At 35.8% G+C, this 20757-nt stretch overlaps 1 protein-coding gene across 1 annotated transcript in view; it reads right to left on the reverse strand.

The window, feature by feature from the left end:
- Window positions 1-20757, reverse strand: part of DNER (delta/notch like EGF repeat containing) — a 106222-nt gene that overhangs the window by 33530 nt on the left and 51935 nt on the right. The window contains exons 4-6 of the mRNA XM_088528500.1: window positions 18550-18716; window positions 10455-10600; window positions 2599-2752 (exon numbers count right to left, since the gene is read on the reverse strand). Of these exons, the coding sequence (XP_088384626.1) occupies window positions 2599-2752; window positions 10455-10600; window positions 18550-18716 (467 nt within the window). The remainder of the gene's footprint in view (window positions 1-2598; window positions 2753-10454; window positions 10601-18549; window positions 18717-20757) is intronic.

Consider the following 20757-nt stretch of genomic DNA (forward strand, 5'->3'; position numbering starts at 1 on the left):
TACCATATTCCACACTTTAAGCAAGTAATACTCTTGCTTACAATAAATACACAGCGCGATCGAAACAAACAAAAATACTTAGGCATTTAAATCGTTATGCCAACTGTATAACATTTGCTTTAGCAATGGATTATAATTTGCAGACTCACAAGAGACACCACAGATCTGACCTGAGCGTAATAATGGAAGGAACAGCCACCTTTGGAGACTCACACATAAGGAGGAGGGATTTCTGTTCCTTTGCAAAAGTGAGCCATACAACATCAGAATCTTTAAGCTTTCCTAGTGGAAACATTCCTAAGCTTTCTGGTAAGCAGAAGTAAGTGTTTCCCCTTAAAGCTTTCCTTGCCAAACTAAACACAAGCATTTTAATACAAAGCATATACTAGCATTATTTTGCAAGTCTAGCCAGTTAATTACCTAAGTCAGAGATATTTTAAAGTAAGACAGTAAAGCTATATTCCAGTAAGAATTTAAATTTCAGTAGTTGGGACCAATAACAGTAAAGATCCGTAAGAAGATATTTTTTAAAGATATGTTTGTTAAATACAACTACAAAGAGTTTTTCCTTGTATTGCTGAAGAATTAGAATTTGCAGTTATTTAGCCCAATTTGTCACTTTATTTTAAACTTAAATAGGTTTAGAATCTTTTTTTTTTTTTTGTATTTATTCTGATATAGTGAATTTGAAAATAGAAATTTAGGCAAATAATACTCGATGTAGAAGAACTAAAGATATTTCTCTGGAGGGAAAAAAAAAGATAAAAATTACAGTCAATAAAAAGAAAAACAACTTTTTATTTTCCACTTAGAAACTATATGTCAAAATCCCGAAGTATTCTGAATCAACTATATTCAGCATGATATTAGAGATACAAAGTATTCAAGTTGTTCAACTTTCAGGGTTCCTCCACTACAATCTTTCTCTCCTTAAATGAACCTTGAAGTTAACAGAATTTAAATCATCACTCAATTCTATTTACATATACCATTAAAGTAGCAGTTGATCTATTTGCATATTTATGAAATGCAACATAATATATATGTGCATATAGTGAGCTTATGATCTAATTTCCACAGTAGATTTATTATAAATTCAGGTGATTATATAAAAATCCAAATATAAATCGCTTCTTTACTGCACATTAAAGGTAGTCACCCTATGTAAAAAGAAATAGAGATGAAGTTCTAGAGGCATAACAATTATATTTGTAGCAAACTCACTGTTTTTTTTGGAAGAAATGAAGGGAGTTTGTCAGGACTGCAGTGAACTACAAATTCACAAAACAGTTAGAGGACAGTAAATGGAGGCCACATTAAGGTACCCCTTGCATCCCACAGCCTCTGCTTTAGCCATGTTTCAGGCTGGTGTTTCAGCTGTGTTTCAACATAGCAACAGTAACTACAGGGTTTCTCCTGTCTGTACAGCTGTGCATTAATGCCCCAGGTAAGATCATTTCCATCCTTAAAGGAATACAGGAAGACTCATGTCATGATACCTGTTTTGAAGGGGAATAAAGGAAATGTTGCTACATGTACCTTTTATATACATTTCATCCACATGAATTAATACTTGCCCCATATTAAACCAATGAGTCTTAAGAGATGAATAACAAAATCTGATTAAATTACTAATTTCCTAATTTGAAAGCATCTTCCATTTTTCTCTCATATCAACTGATCAGTAATCTCCTAATCAACAATCAGTAACTTAGGTTTTCTACAGAATTGAAAATGGGTGGTAAAATGCCTCTAGGAAGCAAAATAAATTACCTGCCAATGGTCATATTCTTAGCTTGCTTTTATTTTTAAATCATTTTAGAAAATATGAACTGACTTTCTATTATAAGTGAATCTGTCTCTGAAATGCAAGATGTTTCCCATAATAACCATCCTGTAAGAAGATTTTTCCATCAGTATGTAAATATTAACTTACCCTCCAGCATTCAATTATATTCATCATATTTAGTTTAACTTTTTTTTTCAATTAAGATGTCTCTATTTGATCAATTTTAAAAAACAAATCTTTATAAAGCAAGTTCAAAGAATACATATATTTGATCCTCAGGCAAATCTCCAAATTATTTGGGTAAGTCTCAGCACTTGTAACATACTTGCAAAGTTCAAGTTAGTTCTGAGGAATAATCCATCAGCTGCAGAGTTCAGAGATAATTTTTTCCATTTGACTAGTGCATTCGAATAAAAACATTTACTAGATATAACGAAGCCACAGTTATTGACAGATTAGTTCTAATACATATTTATAAATTTAAAAAAATCAGATTAAAGAAAAATTTGTTTCAGGCAGCAAAATAAATCCTTTTTCCTGATCTCTTACTGTTAAAGTTCTATTAGATATGAATAATTTACTCATTAAATTATGATTCAGACTGTGGCAGTGTACTTCCAATGGCATTGTTCACAAGGGAAGAATCTTTGATGCTTTTAAAAACTGGCCTCAGGTTCTTGCATTTTTCTGGGTTTGTTTGTTTGTTTTTCCCCCTTTCCTAATGTTTGAAGATGCACACTTGACTGCAAAAGATATGCACAGAATGTTCAAACAAAAATGCATTATTTAGAACGTAATATAAGACCTACCAGCTGGGCAGCTGCATGTGAAATTTTTTCCATCGTGTTTCTGTATTGCATCCATGCAGGTGCCATTGTTCTGGCAGGGCTGCCTTCGACAAGCATCAAGTTCTTCACATAGAGCACCCACATACTCATCCTCGCAGTCACAGAAAAAAGTTGCCTAAAAACAAACAGAACATGCACTTCACCATGAATTGGCAAAGACTGTGCTCTCATCAAGTACTCTACTACACAAAGATGTTTTTGTTGGTTTTCTATTTATAACAAAAGCAGTTGCCACAAATACATCAAGATAATTGTCTGCACAAAAGCTGCCCACTAAAATACTAAACCTGCTCAGGTCCTTCAGTTACATTTTTTAATGATGATGGGGAATTTCATCTAAGCAAGTTGGGATCACAGGCCTAGTATACAAATCACTCTTTTTTTTTTCCTCTTTTCTGCTCCAGAAATTAAATTAATTGAAGGGAATAATTGCTAAGATAAGGAACAAGCAGTTCTACCATAAGGAAATCCTACTCCCCAAATGTACCACTCTATGTGAAGGGCAGGGATGAGGTCCCGGAGCCTTACTTCATGAGGTTTAAATTAAACCTAAGACCTGCCTTCAATTCTGTTAAAAAGTGGTCTTCATCTCAATGTATTTGGCGTATTTTATAAACTCAGTATCTAATAAAAGATCAAGTAGCACTGTATCTGTTAAAGACACCTGACAAATACTTTTCATAGGCATAACATGGCATTCTTCATTTTTCTTGGTAAAAAAATCATTTAAAATTAGTTTTAAAAGAATCATTAGAACTCTAAAGTTGCTAAGGAAGTCTTGAAGGATGGAATAAGGCAAGCTCTATCTGCAGTATGCATTTAGATTAAACAGCTTATTTTATTTGCTCATTAAGCACTAGATGGCAACATCACTCACTCTCCCCATATGTTACAAAGCCAGACCAACACTGGCGAGAATGCGGCTGTTCCACAGAAACAGCATAACGCAAAGTACAGCATGCACACAGAACTAGAAGTAGGTGATGGGTTTAGTATTTTATTTGCTATTTTTACTTGTGTTTTCTTTATATGAATAAACAGCTCTGCATTAAACAACAACACATCGTCAGAATAAATAACAATCCTCATACAAATAACAATCCTCATACAAATAGGGACTGTACTCCATAAACCCAAGATTTTATTCTCTCTAAAGAAATACTATACTGGTTGAATCTAAACCAGGATTCATTAGATATATCTCCAAGATGCAAAGTTATAAGCGTGTTAGTTATCAGGACTGCTAAATTGTGTATTGTGTATCTATACACGTTCTGATATTTGTCAAAGCACGCTCACAAAACAGCTCTGAATCTCTCCCATGTTAGCAATGACAGATTTCCAAACAAGGCTGCAGTTCAACTGAAAGGCAAGACAGACAGGAAAAACACTGACTAAAATGTTATAATTGTATCAAAAAATACTATCCTCATATAACACAACAACTGGCTCCAAAGACAATTCATATACGCGTTACAAATAGGTGGCTATCAGGGTGAAATAGACAGCACTTTCGCCCAAGAATTGAACAACTAAAAAAATATATAGTAAGTATTTGCACATTTCCCCATGGTAGTGGGGGAAAATACATCAATTCATAGGTTACTTCAGTCTACAAAGACAACAGCTATCAGTGGTTGAAAGTAAGTTCGAAGTCCTCAACATCTCAAAACATTACAGCACTCTTGTGCACAGTATACATTCAGCAGCAGTGAACATACCCATTTACTACAGTATCTTTCACAGCTTTTTTAACTCTTTCTGTTACTCTGCTATTCATTTCAAGTGCCTGTGATCATACCTGGAGTGAAGTGTTAAGTTCAGCCCTAACTACAAAAATGAGGTTGCTGTCCGTAAGGTAATGAAGGCAATTACTGTCTCCACCACTTAGCTATTCTGGATGAGCAAATGAGACACTATATTAACCTCAAGCCTGCATTATTTCTTAAAATGTGCAGAGGGAAAAAGGAGAGGATAACCCTTGTATCTGCCTTCCTTGATCTGTGAATTCAGATGTCCAACTGAAAGTAAGACACACAGCCCAGCATTCATGGCAGGTAAGGGCACGAACTACATGGCTCTCCCCAAAGGCACTTCTAGAAATGAGAATGCAGAACTGTAGCGTGGTCCTTGAGTAGCAGGGACAGACCCAGTGTTCCAAGGGCATGCGGTGGAGCCAGCACCTCCACATATAAGTTTCTGTCTCTGAATTTGACGTATTGATAAAAATTTTTATAAAGATTTGTGTCAGCTCATTAGTTTGCTTCAAACTCCGAAACAAATTTTGCTAAAGCACAGCAATATTGAAATCTAAGGTTTAGAAATATACAGGAATGAGCAAGTCTCTGTTGTAAATTAAATAAAAAGGACTATGCTTGCTAAAAAGCATAAAAGTGAATATGCTTGCAAAGAAATATTGGGGTGCTGTAAATATTACTGAAAATAACATTTATTTATCTCTCTGTGCTCGCAACAAAGCTCTCCACTCCGCAAGACATTCAGGGTACTAATCTTCAGAGTACTAATGTACAGTGGAGTAAGAAAAACAAAATATTTATGTTGGCTAGTGCTTCTAACAGTGAGGGTGACAGAGCACTGCAAGAGGCTGCTCAGAGAGGTTGTGGAGTCTCCTTCTCTGGAGCTCTTCAAAACCCGCTTGGACGCAGTCCTGTGCCACGTGCTCTAGGTGACCCTGCGTGCGCAGGGGGTTGGACTAGATGATCTCTAGAGGTCCCTTCCAACCTTAACCATTCTGTGATTCTGTGACTCATAAGGTTTAATCACCTGTTCTTAAAACTAAAAGTAGATATTATAATGTTTAGTATTAATATATTCAAACAATGTAACAATTCGTCATTGGCTCAACAATATTAATTAAATATGCAATTACAAAAATGTCTGGATAATATAAATACCTTTGTAAGAGTGTAATATATGGGAATATTTTACCATAAAATACAGTTAACAAAATGGGTTTTGAAAGCAGTCAAGGAAAAGCATTGTAGCATGTTAAACTGAAACGTCAAATGACAGATAATAGTTCTGAGGCACAGACAAGTTATTCTACAAAGAAGATTAGGTGTCATCTTTTTTATTAGGCATGTCATCTTTGCTTTTCCCAAATGATAATACTATTTTTTTCTTGACTAAGTGACATATGCTAGCATATTTAAGGAAAACTAAATGCAGAAGAAACGACACACTGCCATAATGCTACTATTAAAGTCATTATCTTAAAATTCCAAAACAATAATCTATAAATAGACAGTTCATCTGTGTATTTTACTTGATTATAGAGTGTGAATCCCTACATACAGAGAAGGTATGTATAATTTTAAATGGTAATAAAACAATCTGAGTATAATAATTTAATAAGCCAACTCCAATCTCTGCAAGCATCTTATTACAAATATAGTTAGAATGTACTAAATTTATATTCCTATTTTACATAAGCAGAAGTGATAAAGTGCTCATCAGACTCTAAATTTCAGATTAAAGAGAGACCATAAAAGTTCACCATTTTTTCCTATATATCTTTAGGATATATAGGAAAATATATATACTATATCTGTCCTTAAGACAACCAGAACAAATGAACACCCACTCTTCTCTTGTTGAGAACAGTGAGAATCAGCATTCATTGAAATCAACATAGTAAGTTACTATAATGTTTGAACAAAAGTTGACATTGAGATGAGCACATATTTTCTATTTAAGACTACTTTGTATTTAGAAATTAGATCCATGTGCAGGAGAACACATCTTTAATCATGCATGGTACTTACTAAAATTAGCCGTGTGAGAGTGTGTGTGTATATATACATATATCAAGTGGTCCTTCCCCACAAGCTTCTAGCCCATACAGAAGAAGTGTGAGTTACTGTTACTCAAACATTTGTATGTCAATGCAGAAGTAGAGGCTAGTTATTTTTCTGTTAACCCCAAGGGTTCTATTTCCAAGCATAAACTTTGTATTTGGTATATTCTGCTCTTTCACATTTAAATTGGTGAGCTCAAGTCATGTGATGATGTGCATCACATGGACTGGGCAGAATCATCACATCCAGTTGATATTCAAAACTTCAGTGAAAATCCTATTCAGAATCAGAAGTTCACACACACACACACAATATATATAGTTATTTATAAATAAATATAAATTAATAAATAAATACAAAATATAAATACATGCACATATATACGTGTGTGTGTGTGTGTATGTACGTATGCATATATTTGGGCTTACTACCAAAGTTTCTCCTTTTCATTCATGGCTGACTTTTTTGAGGATCTGCTGTAAAGCTGTGTATATAAAGGTGAAACAGATATTCATGCTTTGGGGATGCCATGACCAGTGTTATATTTCTGACACATTCACACTGCTAATGCCAAACACAGCAGCAGAGAGGTATGAAGTTCATATAGAGAAAAGAATGGGAGAAGTTATCACTTTGACTCAGCATCGTCTCACTTCACAGAACTTGGATTAAAGTGGTGAATTTATGTTGTTTTCAGTGACAACAGTAACTTAAAAAAAGAAACTGTCATTAAAAACTTTGAATTTTTATGTCTACATTCTACAAAAATCATCTAGCTGAGTAGAGGCCATCTTACCTTTAACCAGTAAGGAATGAGTAAAACCTGAGTTACTGAGCAATCTACATGTTAGGACAGAGTTTGCTGGTTTATAGTTTTATGCGTTCCTCCAAGAACAGTATGCCACTACAATTATACTGTTGCAGATTGTTAATTAGAGTTAACTTTTCAATTAAGCAGATGTGTTTCTATATTCTTTATCATTAAACTACATTTGAAAGGAAACTATGAACTACATAAAAACACAAAGACGATCATTAATCTTCTTGGCACTGGAAGCAATGCTGATAGCCAGTGTAACTCTTGGCTTATTCATGGCATTGGGCCTTTATGCATTCTCCTACAGACTTCCTTTGCAATCTGGAAGACTAGATAGCACAAACACCATGAATTATAGATATAAACAAACAGCAAATCACAAAAGGCATGTTGTAAAACTGAAAAAATTAAAGTTGCAAGCCTGCAAAAAAGAAATACGTAAGACGTGTCTTGTGGGACACTTCATGTTCATCACATAATTTGGATGGTTGTTTGCTCTGCCATGAGGGAAATCATTATGGCATTTTAGTGACTGTCTCACCTAAGATGAGTTAACTGTCAAAAACACCCTGCTTAATGAAAAAGGTATCATCTATTTTAAACTATGTTGTTCACGCTCTGTCTGAATCCATTTCCTGGGTTAAAAACTATTATAGAATCACAGAATCATAGAATAATTACTGTTGGAAAAGACCTTCAAGATCACCAAGAGCAACCATATAAACCCATCACCACCATGCTTGCTAATCCATATCCCTAAGTGCCTCATCCACAGTCAGGGACAGTGACTCCACCACTTGCCTGGGCAGTCTGTTCCAATGCTTCACCACTCTTTCCATGTACAAATTCTTCCTTAGTATCCCAAAACAACTCTAGAGCAACTTAAGGCAATTTCCTCTTGTCCTACAGTTATTTTAAAAAAGACATCGACCCCCACCTCACTACAACCTCCTTTCAGGTAGTTGTAAAGAGCCTCCCCCGAGCCTCCTCTTCTCCAGACTAAATAACCCCGGCTCTCTCAGCCACTCCTCAGAAGGCCGTGCTCAGGCCCCCTCCCCAGTTTTGTAGCTCTTCTTTGGACACACTCCAGTAACTCAATGTCTTTCTTGTAGTGCGGGGCTGAAAACTGAGCACAGTATTCAAGACACTCCATATGGGTCTCAATGATTTATCATACTCTGAATCCTAACCCTAACCAGTTGTGTAAGTTGAACCCAAAGCCGGCAGTCCCATTGAAGGGCCAGAGTCAAAAGTATTCCTGGGAGCAGACTTGCTGCAGTGCTGCATGTCCTTCGCCATGCCCATCCAGCCCCCCTCCGACTCCCACACTCTATATAACAAAGACGTGTAAAAAGTATGCACATTTTTTAATTTGAAAGGGAGAGATATGAAGGATACTGCTCTTTCTAGCTTTCTCTGATTGCAATGCAATAGAGGATGCCTTTTAAACAAAGGCCGTTACACAGTTTCTGCATGTTCCATAGCTTCAGCTACTGGGGGGTCAGGTAACTATGATGCAGCACAGGACACGTCAGAAACAGCACCTCAATCAATTCTCATTACAATCAGCTTCAAAGAAAGAACTGGGTGGAGAAATAACATGAAAAATTCATGACTTCTGTCCCTGCTCTGAAAAAAAAACAGGCTGAGTCTGCGGGAGTGGAGGGATCTTTTTCACTAAGAGTTCTAGTTTTATCTTAGGAAACTTCCAACATCAAGATCAGAAGTGGTGATGCGAAGGTCCCGATTTATATATTCCAGAGTGCTATAATCGCTTTCTTTTCCTGCCGTGAAGGCAATTTGTCTTCCCTTTTAAAAATAATTCATTTGAAAGTAAAATCTTATGTCTCCAAAACTTATAAATTATGTTTCTCTATTAAAGGTAATATAAGTATCTTCTTTAAAAATACAGGATGAAGACATTAAAGCCTTCACATGGATACAAACATTAACATCTTTTTTCCTTGTCTTATATCACACGGAGTAAGAGAAAGAAATTGGAAACATAAAAATAGACAAGCAATGTGGAAAACAGAAAATTAAGTAAGACCTTTAACTTTAATTCTTAACCTTTAACTCTTAACTAGACAAAAAACGGAAAAGCAGAAGACATTCTGACATGTCATTGCCATTGCATACAGTAATTTTAACGTATAATTTACCTAAACCAAACACAAAACATTGAATTTCTAAAAGAAAAATGTCAAATCCAGCACCAGCTGGATTATGAAGTAGCACATTCACATCTGAATGAACTACGGTTGGGTATCAGCCAAGTGGCATGGCAGGGTAGCATTTACTTCTAAAGCATCTTGCAGTAATTGTGTTCACATGTTACCTCAGGCTTTTTAAAATTTCACTTCTGAGAAATGAAGATGCTCAATTATTCCAGATGTTAGCACTGTCATGCATGTATAGCTATTGCAAGAGCTTAATTATTGTTGTTACACATTCCAAATTGTCATTTTTCTAACAAACATACTTATTGTGAATTTAAAATCAGAAAATGGTAGCCGAAGCACTACCACTGAATTCCCTAAATATGATGAATTCTCTGTGCTCATATCAGGCTCACAAATGTTAATATTGATTCAACAGTTACTATGGCTTTTATCTCCCAAATGATATTAATAAAATCCAAGATTAACTGCACATATTTGTACTGCAAATTACTTTTAATCCATGAAATAAAATCAACATATATAAAAGGTAATAGAGAATAAATGATCTCAGTAAGGGAAGGTCAGTCGGATTTTGTAAACGCATTGTACATGCTGAAAATTCATGACATTCTCCTCTTATTTTTTCATGTTACTATACAACACGCAAAAAAATATCACTGTGGCCAGGAGAGTCCTACTCAGGCAAAGGCAGGACAATTTCCAAACATCAAACTACTCCACTCTGTTTCTTCACATAGTTCTGATCAGACAGTTCCATGATACTATTCAGTAACTGTGAGGAAGCAATTACTAAGACATATAAAGAAAGAATTAGAGTGCTTGATTTTTATAAAAGACAAGGAAAAAAACCTTGTTATTTAGCAACATCTGTGGACTTTTGAAGCCTATAATACAGCAGCAGGGAATGCACATATTCAAAGCATCAAGTACATTTTACCCTCCATTTCTGCGACCATGTAATTTCCACTCCAAACAAAGATCTTGACAGGTTCACCTTACCTCATCTGGTCGTGTGATACATTTTCCTTTCCCTGAACACTCCAAGATGTCTTCTTGGCTGCCCACAGGCAAGCAGGTACTGACTTTCACTATTACAGTCAAGCGTAGAGCCACAATGCATTTAGTAATCGAATCATTCAAAAAACCTGGAAAAAAACCAAAAGATTTTCAAAGTTTGATAATATATAAGCTAATATGCTAATACACATTAATGCTCTATAGCTCGACAAAAAAAAGGGAATTCAAAGAAACTGCCAACTGAGAAAAATTTATCTCATAGAGATCTTTTAAAATGGAATACCTTTAAATTAAAATTGAAATAGAGTTTGGAAACATGTTAAAATACTCATTTTGATCAATAGAAAGAAGACAGGCGAGTAAAAGAGATCATTAGGGCTCTAATCTGCACTACTTCAGAAAAAAAAAAAAAAGAGAGAGACTTAAAATATATAGAATTGCTTGCGATAATGTTTAATTATCAAGTACAAAATATTTTTTAAAATTACCCTCTCATTTGGTCAATTTCTAGGAAAAATATATTTTACTCCCCTATTAACATTTTGATCAACCCAAATTCAGCTTCACCATCCAAAATCTACGTGGAGCCCTAAATAATATTGGTAATATTGGTATGTAATGTTACAGACATAGAAACACAGCAGCATTACACTTTTCTTCAGAAATGAATAGTGAGAGATTAAGGAAAGATAATCATTTTAATAACTGGTTTTAATGCAAATATCCTTAATATTAAAGAGAATGACAATAAAGAGAGACAGGAAATATATGACTCAGAATGATTTTCCTGATATTTTAAACTTGAAGTTCTAGAATCCATTAACTGATGAATCTCAAAGGATTTCCCAAAAAGTAATCCATCTTCCTGCACTGTAGCCTGGATACAGCACTATATTCACTCAAGGGAATAAAAAATCATTACAACACAAAATTTGTAATGAACAGTAATAAAACAAAGTTTCAAGAAACTGACTGAATTTCAAGTGAATTCAAGTGAATTCTCTTTCCATTTGCTGCTATTTGCACCATTTGCATTTTATTTTGGGAATTTTATTTGCATTATATATTTGGAATAGTCAAGTTCACTAATGCTGAAAATTCTATAGAAAATCACATAAAGACTGCCATTCTTTGTTTTTAACTTTTAAATCTCATTTTCAAATGCTGCATCCTTTGAACAATTAGTCTGTATTAGAAACCCTGATCCCCTAAACGATAACTTCAAAGTAGGAAAATGTCATGCCCAATACAAACATCATCAGCTTGATTATAACCTCTAAGAGGTAGCTAAATGTTCTGAAGGATCAGGTAACATGTATTAGGTATAGTTCCTGATATCTAGTGATATTAGTTTTGGCTAATGAAGATTATTGTAAGCCAATGACCTCTTCTAAGAAAAACAATTTGTTCTGGCCATAATATATACCACATTTTCACCTATCTGTTCAAAGATTCAGCAAGAATTTTCTTCTTTAACAACAGAAGGAGATGGTCAGAGGTCATCATGCAATTATACGTGAATGCTCAGAAGAATGTGGTATTTAGAAAATGTCTTTGGGTTCACATTTGCTTGTCTGAAGCAGACTGTCACATATTCTCCAGGACAGTTCCCAAGAGGAATATTAAATCAACCTTCTTTGTACTTTTGAGTCTTGTTACTATTTTGGTATCAAAAGTCCTTAGGCAAACCACTGAAAAAAATCATCCTTCTCACTGGAATGCCACATATTTTCCTGAAATTTCTAATTATCTCACCTAATTTTCAAAGGCTAGAAAGAGAAAAATACAGCTCTTTATTTTCCCTCTACAGTGGTACATACAACTTTGAGATCTTTAAGCTTTAAGGCCCTGTCTGATCTTCAAGTTCTAACTCGCTGCTTAGGTCATGGCATTTCAAGTGATTCTTTGGCCAATTCCTGTAACAGTGACTGAACTAGAGTGAGTTTAAACTTCTATTTTTAACTTCTACATGGAAAAATAATTTCAGAAGCATGTTTGTATCTCCCTTCATCTCACGTCTGGAGAAAAATATTAGAGCTCTTAGAAGCTGGTGAACAAGCTGGTGTCATTTGTCACCAAGAACAAGCTAGTGTCATTTGTCCATGCCATTCAATGTATAGAGTACAGTCAGTTCTTCATTAGCAGGAAAATGGAAATACAGATATATTCAAATACAAGAAAAACAGATACTATCCTTGCTTCCAGACCAAGGCAGTGGTGATAGCTATGTGTGCACTGTACCTCCAGTACATGGGATCAAGGGGCATAATGAAGGTATAACCCGTGCAGCCACAGTTTTAACTTTCAGAAGCAGCTGCCACCAGAGCATGCTGAACCGCTGCTTGTGAGCCTTAGGAGCCAAGGATAGAAGCTACACAGGTAAATTACTTGTTCAGCCACAAGTTGGTCAATTAATGGCAAGTCAGAGAACTAACCCTAGTTGTCAAAGCCACTAAGGCCTATTAGAGCCCTCAGGACCCTGACACCAATGCTGTTGTATTGAATTTCGAACAGCAGATCAGGAATAATTAAGCCTCCAAATACAAACTAGAAAAATAATTTCCCAGAGTTACTTGCTAAAAGTAGTTATAGATAGCTATTGATAAAAATGAACTGCGAATACTTTACTAATTGGTTAAAAATTCTCTGAAGAGTAAAGATGATGTAGCTTAAAATATAACATACCAAAAAATCTAAATAGTCTCATGATTACACCTTCTAATGGTTGAGAGAAGGCATATAACTTGATAATGAAGTGTCGGGCATGATATTCTTTTTAAACTCACCATTTTTGCCGAGCCTAATGGCATTTTTCACTGTGTTTTTGATTTCAGCTTTTTACTTTTTGCCCAAAAAGGCCCCTTTGAACAAGTCACTCCATGGAAGTTTTTAGGCTGTCCACGCTTTGCTGCTCCTATCATTTATCAAAAGGCCATTTTCCACAAGACTAGCTCCTTGCCTAACAGCCAACGGAAATGATCACAGTTCATCCCACTACTGCTCACAGCAAGGCCCTCCGCAGCAAAGTGCTCACATGCAAATGAAAATCCCATTAACTGGAGCCGTATGCACCAAATTCCCCCCAGGCTGACTCGCACAAACTATTCCATCCATCACACGCACGTTAGTGAGCCTCAGCCGGGCCGCAGCGAGTGCACAAACACTCCCTGCATGGCCTGTGCAAGGCAGTGCTAACGAATGGAGCCCACAGCGAAAGCGGGGTCAGTCAAACGATGTCACATATCCCGTGGGCTAGGAGATCACATGGACGCTCAGCTGATGTGTTGCCACACATCATCTTGTTAAAGCTAGAGGGTAACCTCATTACATGGCTTTCAGTGAACTCCAATTCAAATACTTGTCATAATGAAATAGAATTGTTCTATTGTAAATATAATTTCAGCATACAATAAACCACAGTTTTTCAATGGATATATATATATATATATATGAAAAAAAACACAGAAAGCATAAAAGAGCACACACCATCTAAAAACATGATTGTAACTGTCTCCTAGCTTTCCTTTTTTTAAAAAGGCTTTGAATTCTTTTGTGCAAAAAATTCTTTTTTGCAAACTCAAACAAGGTGCCTTATTGTCGGCATTTGAAAAGCATCAGTATTATTCATTTTACCATAAAGATGCTATAGAATGCATTTTCAAGCGAGTCTGTAGAACTATCAATTTGATTTAGAGGGATACTTTGAAACACTTTATAATTACAGTTTAAACATGTATTGATCTAAAGCTTTATTATAGCTGCAATCAGATTACACTCCAGATGTTTCAGTTTTTCTTTGACACAACAAAATAGGAGACCAAAATAAACACTGTAATATAAAGCTGATGCTAGAGGATTCATTTTCCATTCAGATAAAAATACATTGCTTCCATTCATATTAAGCATGTCAAACCTCTGCTTTATTTTCTGTAAGGTCTTATCAGAAAAAATAGCAATTCTGTTTCTAAATTTCTTTTTTTTTTCCTTTTTTTGTAATCAGATAATAAATTGAAAAAACTAATGCAGCAGTATCTCATGAAAGCTGCTTTTTCAAGCTGTATCATAAAGGTGCTAAATAAAACAAGAGTCTTAGAACAACTAATTTGAAGGCACTAACAAACACTTTTTAAATGAGTGTAGGTATATAAACTTTCCTATTACATTACCAATGCAGAAATGGAGACAAAATACTAATATCCCATAGTGTGTCTGTGTTTTGCTATTTTTCCATTGTTCTCACTTCAGCACTAGGCACATTAAAGCAGAAAATCAAGACTTTTAAACCCTTTTATCAGGGAAGCTGATGAGAAGCAGGTTTGGCCAATATAGTTGGCAAACCTGAAAACTTGACAGCATTAACTGAAGCAGTGATTGCACTTTGGTTGTTGTTGGCAGGGAAGGAGATGGGTTTCATGCAAATAGTCAGCACCGCCAAATCCATGCTCCTCATGATGCCCAAAACTCAAGATAAATACCTCTTAAAATTTAAGTGATAATCATGTAATAATTAATAATATGCATTTTTATTATCTGCTTTTGAAATTCACCAGAAAGCAATAACATAAGCTACAGTGTTTTTTATTGTCAGTAGAATTGGACTGTTGAATGTTATTTGCTATGGTGAAAAGAAAATGAACAGCCTGAAAAATCAACTCAACCGCCAGAAAAAATCAGGAGCCAGAAAAATCAGCATTATAAAATCACCCATTTTTAACTGTATATTTAGAAAAACTATGCACAGTTTTGAAGTCTAAATAATTCAATGCACATTATAGTTTTATTCATGTTAAAGAAAGTTGGTTAAGTGTCACAGAGGAAAAAATAAAATCCAGTGTACCAAATGGATATCCAAATATCCCAAGTTTCTGTGAGCTGTATGGGAAAGACCTCAGTTCAGGGGCAGCATAGTGTTTTGCAGAGGATACAGACAATCCTCGGAAAGCAGAGTATGTCCTACAGCATAAATGCTTATCCAAGCAGTACAAAATCAGGCCAACTCTGAGACCTGCTCCAATGTTACTTCAGTCAAATTACCTCCAGGCAGATTGGAAATGGTGCCAACTTAAACTGTCTCTCATTCTCATGGGTATCTTCTGAGTCACAAAGCACAGAATATTTCCCTTACTGAACAGCTATATTAACTTAGCACAAGAATAAATTAACAAATTCATGGAGGAAAAAAAAAAAAGAATGATATCTAATCACTATAAAACTTCTAACCACACAAGCATTGAAAAGCATAAAGATTTTAATGTTGGTATACAGCGGTTTGTTTGTGGTTTGTTTTTGGACAGCAGAATGGGTATTTTCAGAATAGTTTTCAATCAGATAAAATTTGGGTAGAAACACACATGCAATGAATTATAAATGATTTTTGAGAGTTACTGCACAAGCTGAAATTACACTAGAACAATTGGAAATATCTACAAATAACTTCACTATCAGGAAATTTGGAAGAAGGGAAATAGATAGGTAGATGAGAGGAGAGCAGTGGGTGTTGTCTACCTTGACTTCAGGAAGGCTTTTAACACTGCCTCACATGACATGCTCAGAGGCAAGCTGATGAAGTACAAGCTAGATGAGTAAACATCAAGATGGATGGAGAAGTGGCTGAAAGGCAGAGCTCACAGGGTTGAGATCATTATCCAAAGTCTACTTGGAGGCCTGTAGCAGCTAGCAGTGATCCCCAGAGGTCCAGTGGTGTTCAACTTACTCATCAATGACCTGTATGAAGGGACAGAGTACACCCTCAGCAAGTTTGCTGATAATACAGAAATGGGAGGAGCGGCTAATACACTAGAGGACAGTGTTGCTGTTCAGAGGGACCTTGACAAGCTGGAGAGATGGGCAGAGAGAAACCTCAAGGAGTTCAAGAAAGGTAAGAGCAGAACCTGAAGAGCAATAGTGCCATGTACCAGCAACAGGCTGGGAGCTCTGCAGAGAAGGATCTGGGAGGCCTGGTGAACAACAGACTGACCATGAGCCAACGTGCCCTGCGGCCAAAGCCACCAATGGCATAATGGCATCCTGGGCTGTGTTAATAAGATCATTTCCAGCAGTTTGAGAAAGGTGGTCTTCCGCTTGCACTTTGCCCTGGTGAGACTTAATCTGGAGTCCTATGTCCAGTTCTGGGTTCTCCAGTGTAAGAGAGATATGGAGCTACTGGAGCAAGTCCAGCAAAGGGACAATAAGATGATTAAGGGACTAAGGATCTCTCATGAAGAAAGACTGGGGATTTAGGACTGTTTGGAGAAGAGAAGACTGAGGAAGAATCTTATCAACTGGAGTAAATATCTGAAGGAAGAATGTAAAGAGAATGGGGCCAGACTCTGTTCAGTGGGGCCCAGTGACAGCATGAGAGCCAATGGGCACAAACTGAAACAGATAAAGTTCCCGCTGAACATAAGGAACAATTTTTATTATTTATTTGTTTTTACTGTGGAAGTGACTGAGCACTTGAAACAGCGTGTGGATTCTTGGATGTATTCAAAAGCCATCTGGATAGGGTCATGGGCAACCTGCTCTAGGTGACCCCGTGTAAGCCTGGGTATGAGTTAGATGATCTCTAAAGGTCCTTTCCAACCTTCATCATTCTGCGAAAAATTTACAAAAACAGAAGTAAAATGAGGGAGCCCCAGAAAATCAGTATTACATAATATGAACAAGATTATTAGCACAGTGTTTATGAAGTGCACTTGGCCTCACAGACATCAAGGAAAAAGTGCTTTTCCCCTCCATGTCAGCTAGCACACAGTAAAAAAACCAAGGCAAAATCCCAGCGATGGACAAAGACAGTTGAAGACAGACAAGTAGGTCAAGGTAAGCTCTATGAATGAGTATGAGAGTATCCATTTTAGGTATCTAAATTAACAGCCTAGGCTGTATGGCATATGCAGTCTGTGATGACTTCCCAAAGCAGCTGGGACTCTCTGTTTAGAACTAGTTTAAGACTAGTCAATAGCTTATTGCCCAAGCTATACATTTAGTTAGCTATCCCTGTGAACGCATGACATTTGCAATATAAGCTGCTTTTAGAAAGATTTTACCTATTTTACCATATGTTGACTACAACAAGACAAAAATAAAGTTTTACTCCAAAGAAAGACACGTGAGAAGAGTTCCAACTGCAAAACATTAAACCTAAAACTAGATTGGGTGGGGGAGGTAGGAGGCACTGTGAGGGAAGCAAATAACAAAGAAAATGTAAGGACTGAAACATTTATTGAAGGAAATGGTTATCACTAAAGAAGAGCCACTACTGAGGGTAATTAAATGATTATACTGATAACTCTCAAGCCATATCTTTGCTAAGTGACAACTCAAAATTGAGAAAACATGGCTCTTCTGCATTTGAGTTTTTTTCTATAGCAGATCCAAATCTACAATTTGGTCCAATACTTCTGCATCAGAATGCTTTTAACAAGTTGCTGAATAACAATTTGTGGCAGTTTATACTGTCTGTGCATAAAGAATGCATTTAAATCAATATTATTTCCCGTGCTCTTAAAAAATAATGTATCAACCTAGTTTCATTCCACCCTTTTCACAAAGATGCTCAACACTTAATTGCTCAATGAAACCTGCAGTATTTTTCTCAGATTTAATATTTACAAAGACAAACCTGGAAGAGTGAAGTGAAGGAGAATAAATATTCTTACAAGATCAGATTTCCTAACATTATTTTAATACGTTTTCAAAGTTTACTGTGTACAAGCTTAGGCTTCTTTCTAAAGTATTTCAGGACAAAATATTTGACGTAGAAAAGCCTTTAATATTTGGAAGTGTTTACTGTAGTCTTTACTAAAAGCTTTACAGTTAATTAAAAGGAAATATATAAAATACCTTTTATTGCCTAAAGCTGTCAGCACCCAAATTTTAAAGTAGGTAGTGCCATATATGTAAGTATTTAGTGCCTCTTGTCTGCTCTGAATGAACAAAATTCCAAACATGGTTTCACTGTCACATCTGGATCTTGGAGCACTAGTTAAAAAAGCTTCTCTAAGAGTTTCTTCAAATGTTGGGTAAACCATTGACTGTCACCTACAACCAGTAAACAGAAAACTAGCATGTTACTCACCAATAAAGTAGTTGTTTCCCAATGCAAGCATTTCTTCAGGAAGAACAAGTCCACCAAGTGCCTGGAGGAGAGTTACACTTCTGCCATCTATAAGTGAACACTGCTTGAATCCGGTTGTTGTGACTTTCCATAGTAGGATAAGAGAAGCTGTAGCATCTTGCCTTATGCTATGGAAAAAAAGACAAAAATAGCTATATTGAGGGAAAATGGCATTAGAAAGTACACCACTGCAAAATAAGAACTAATTAACAGAAAAGGAAAACTTAATACAGCAAGTATGGAACCCAGAAAAAGCCAGATGCACAAAAACTATCTGAGCTCCCAGCTTTACAAAAAAATAAATAAATAAATAAAAATCCCAAACACTATCCATGGAAGTAGAGCTACTTGCTCATTTTTTCCGATTTTTAACATTCCCACAAAAGACAGAAAAAAATCAATATTAAGATTTACAAAATTTATATAATCAAACACACACTCAGTTTCTAATACTTGAGGGAAAACATCTTAATGTTCAACAGCTTAATATAAATATTATGTAACACTATCACTGCTTTCTTTGCTGTTTGCATTCAAGTCTTTGCACAAATTATCTCCCTTCTACAACTACTATGCTGTCATTTTCTGTAGCTGAAACATATCCAGCCCTCTTATTCACTGAGGTAATTCTATTCAACACTTGGAGACTGATGTTAGTAGAAATCCTCATTTGTTTGATATACTGGATTGAACATTCAGAATGGTTTATCCTTGTAAATCAAAGGAGTCATGTAATGCACCCCAGGTCGCTGATTCTGTGGTGGCATCCTAAACACAGACAAATTGGATAAAATAAGATTATCTACAACTCTCAACCCCACAGAGCGAAAAAATTTTTAGCAAGCATTAATACTATTTTTCTGTTCTCTCAGAGCACTTTTTCAACTGTTTCCATAAAGAAAAAAACAAAGTTTGGCATGTATCTGGAAAGTTTCAAAATATTTGCATTATTTTCTTCTGAATAAATTCCAAATACACTCACAATCCTTCAAAAAATCCAACACAACTTCATCCAAATGCAGAAAACTACAATTCTTGCTTAAAAAAAAATCCCATCATCAGAGCTGACCAGCTCACTTTTAATAACAACTTCTGTTAAAGTGAAAGCAAGAGCAACTAGTTCACAGTTCAGTTACACCTAATGGTTGAAACAAAAGAACATCATTGAACTGAAGTTATTATCCTTATGCAGGTATATAACCATTGAACTGGAGATACTACATATGCCATTAACACAAGACTTGAATGAAAGGAAGAAAGATATTGGAAGTGACTGGGAAACTAAGCTGTTTCAGCTTGTAAACAGTTTAAACACACAATCATCCTAACATGAAAATGGCAGCGGCTTTCCAACCAGCTCTGCGCAGAAATAGCTGTCAAAATGAAACATTACTAAAGGCAATTCAGTATAAAAAATGACAAAAAAAAAGTCTGCATATTCTGTAAACTGCTTTTAAGTGGTGCCCTCCATCAAGGGTTTTAAATACAGCTGTAAAAACCACTACCTTGAATATATTCTTGTTTTCAGGAATAAGAAGCAGTTGTTTGCTTACAAATTCAGGACAGCCAGAGCAGCCATGCCTTCCTTGCTGAGGTTGATAAAAAGCTAATCAATGAGTATGACTCAATGTTGCACAGGAAGAGCAGGACAGCTCCCCCTCCTAACAGGCCCTGCTCCGCTCTGTCTGCAGCCTGTCTGCTTGCAACGCTTTGTTTTTTCCTGTGAGCATGGCCTTTCACAACTGAAAGCTGGGATTCTGGCAGAGAAGATGACAGTATGAGAAAAGTAGGCTAGCTGGGGAAAAATCTAACTCTAAAATAGCAGTAAAGGTGTGAGCCAGAGAAGAACTACGTTAGCAGGTTTTTATTTGAAAAAAAATTCCAGTAATAAAACTCTTCATGCCAGCTGACGGTATCAGACCTTTCAGGGAAGTTAGACTTGGTTAATTAGAAGTAACAGAGCAATCATTTGATAGAAAAAATGAGTAACGTTAAATTTTAATTGTTTAAAAATGTGAATTGTATGACATATACAAAAATCTCATAGTTGATGATGACACTCAAAGCAATAATCCAAAAATGAAATGCAAACATAAATAAATATACGTATTTATATAAGCAATAAGAACTATTTTCCACCAGCAAGCGCAGTTTACAGATTAAAGAGAA

The sequence above is a fragment of the Tinamus guttatus genome, unplaced genomic scaffold, assembly GCF_059628265.1.
Source record: "Tinamus guttatus ecotype Peru unplaced genomic scaffold, ASM5962826v1 Tinamus_guttatus_pri_ptg000311l, whole genome shotgun sequence".
In the NCBI taxonomy this organism is placed as follows: domain Eukaryota; kingdom Metazoa; phylum Chordata; class Aves; order Tinamiformes; family Tinamidae; genus Tinamus; species Tinamus guttatus.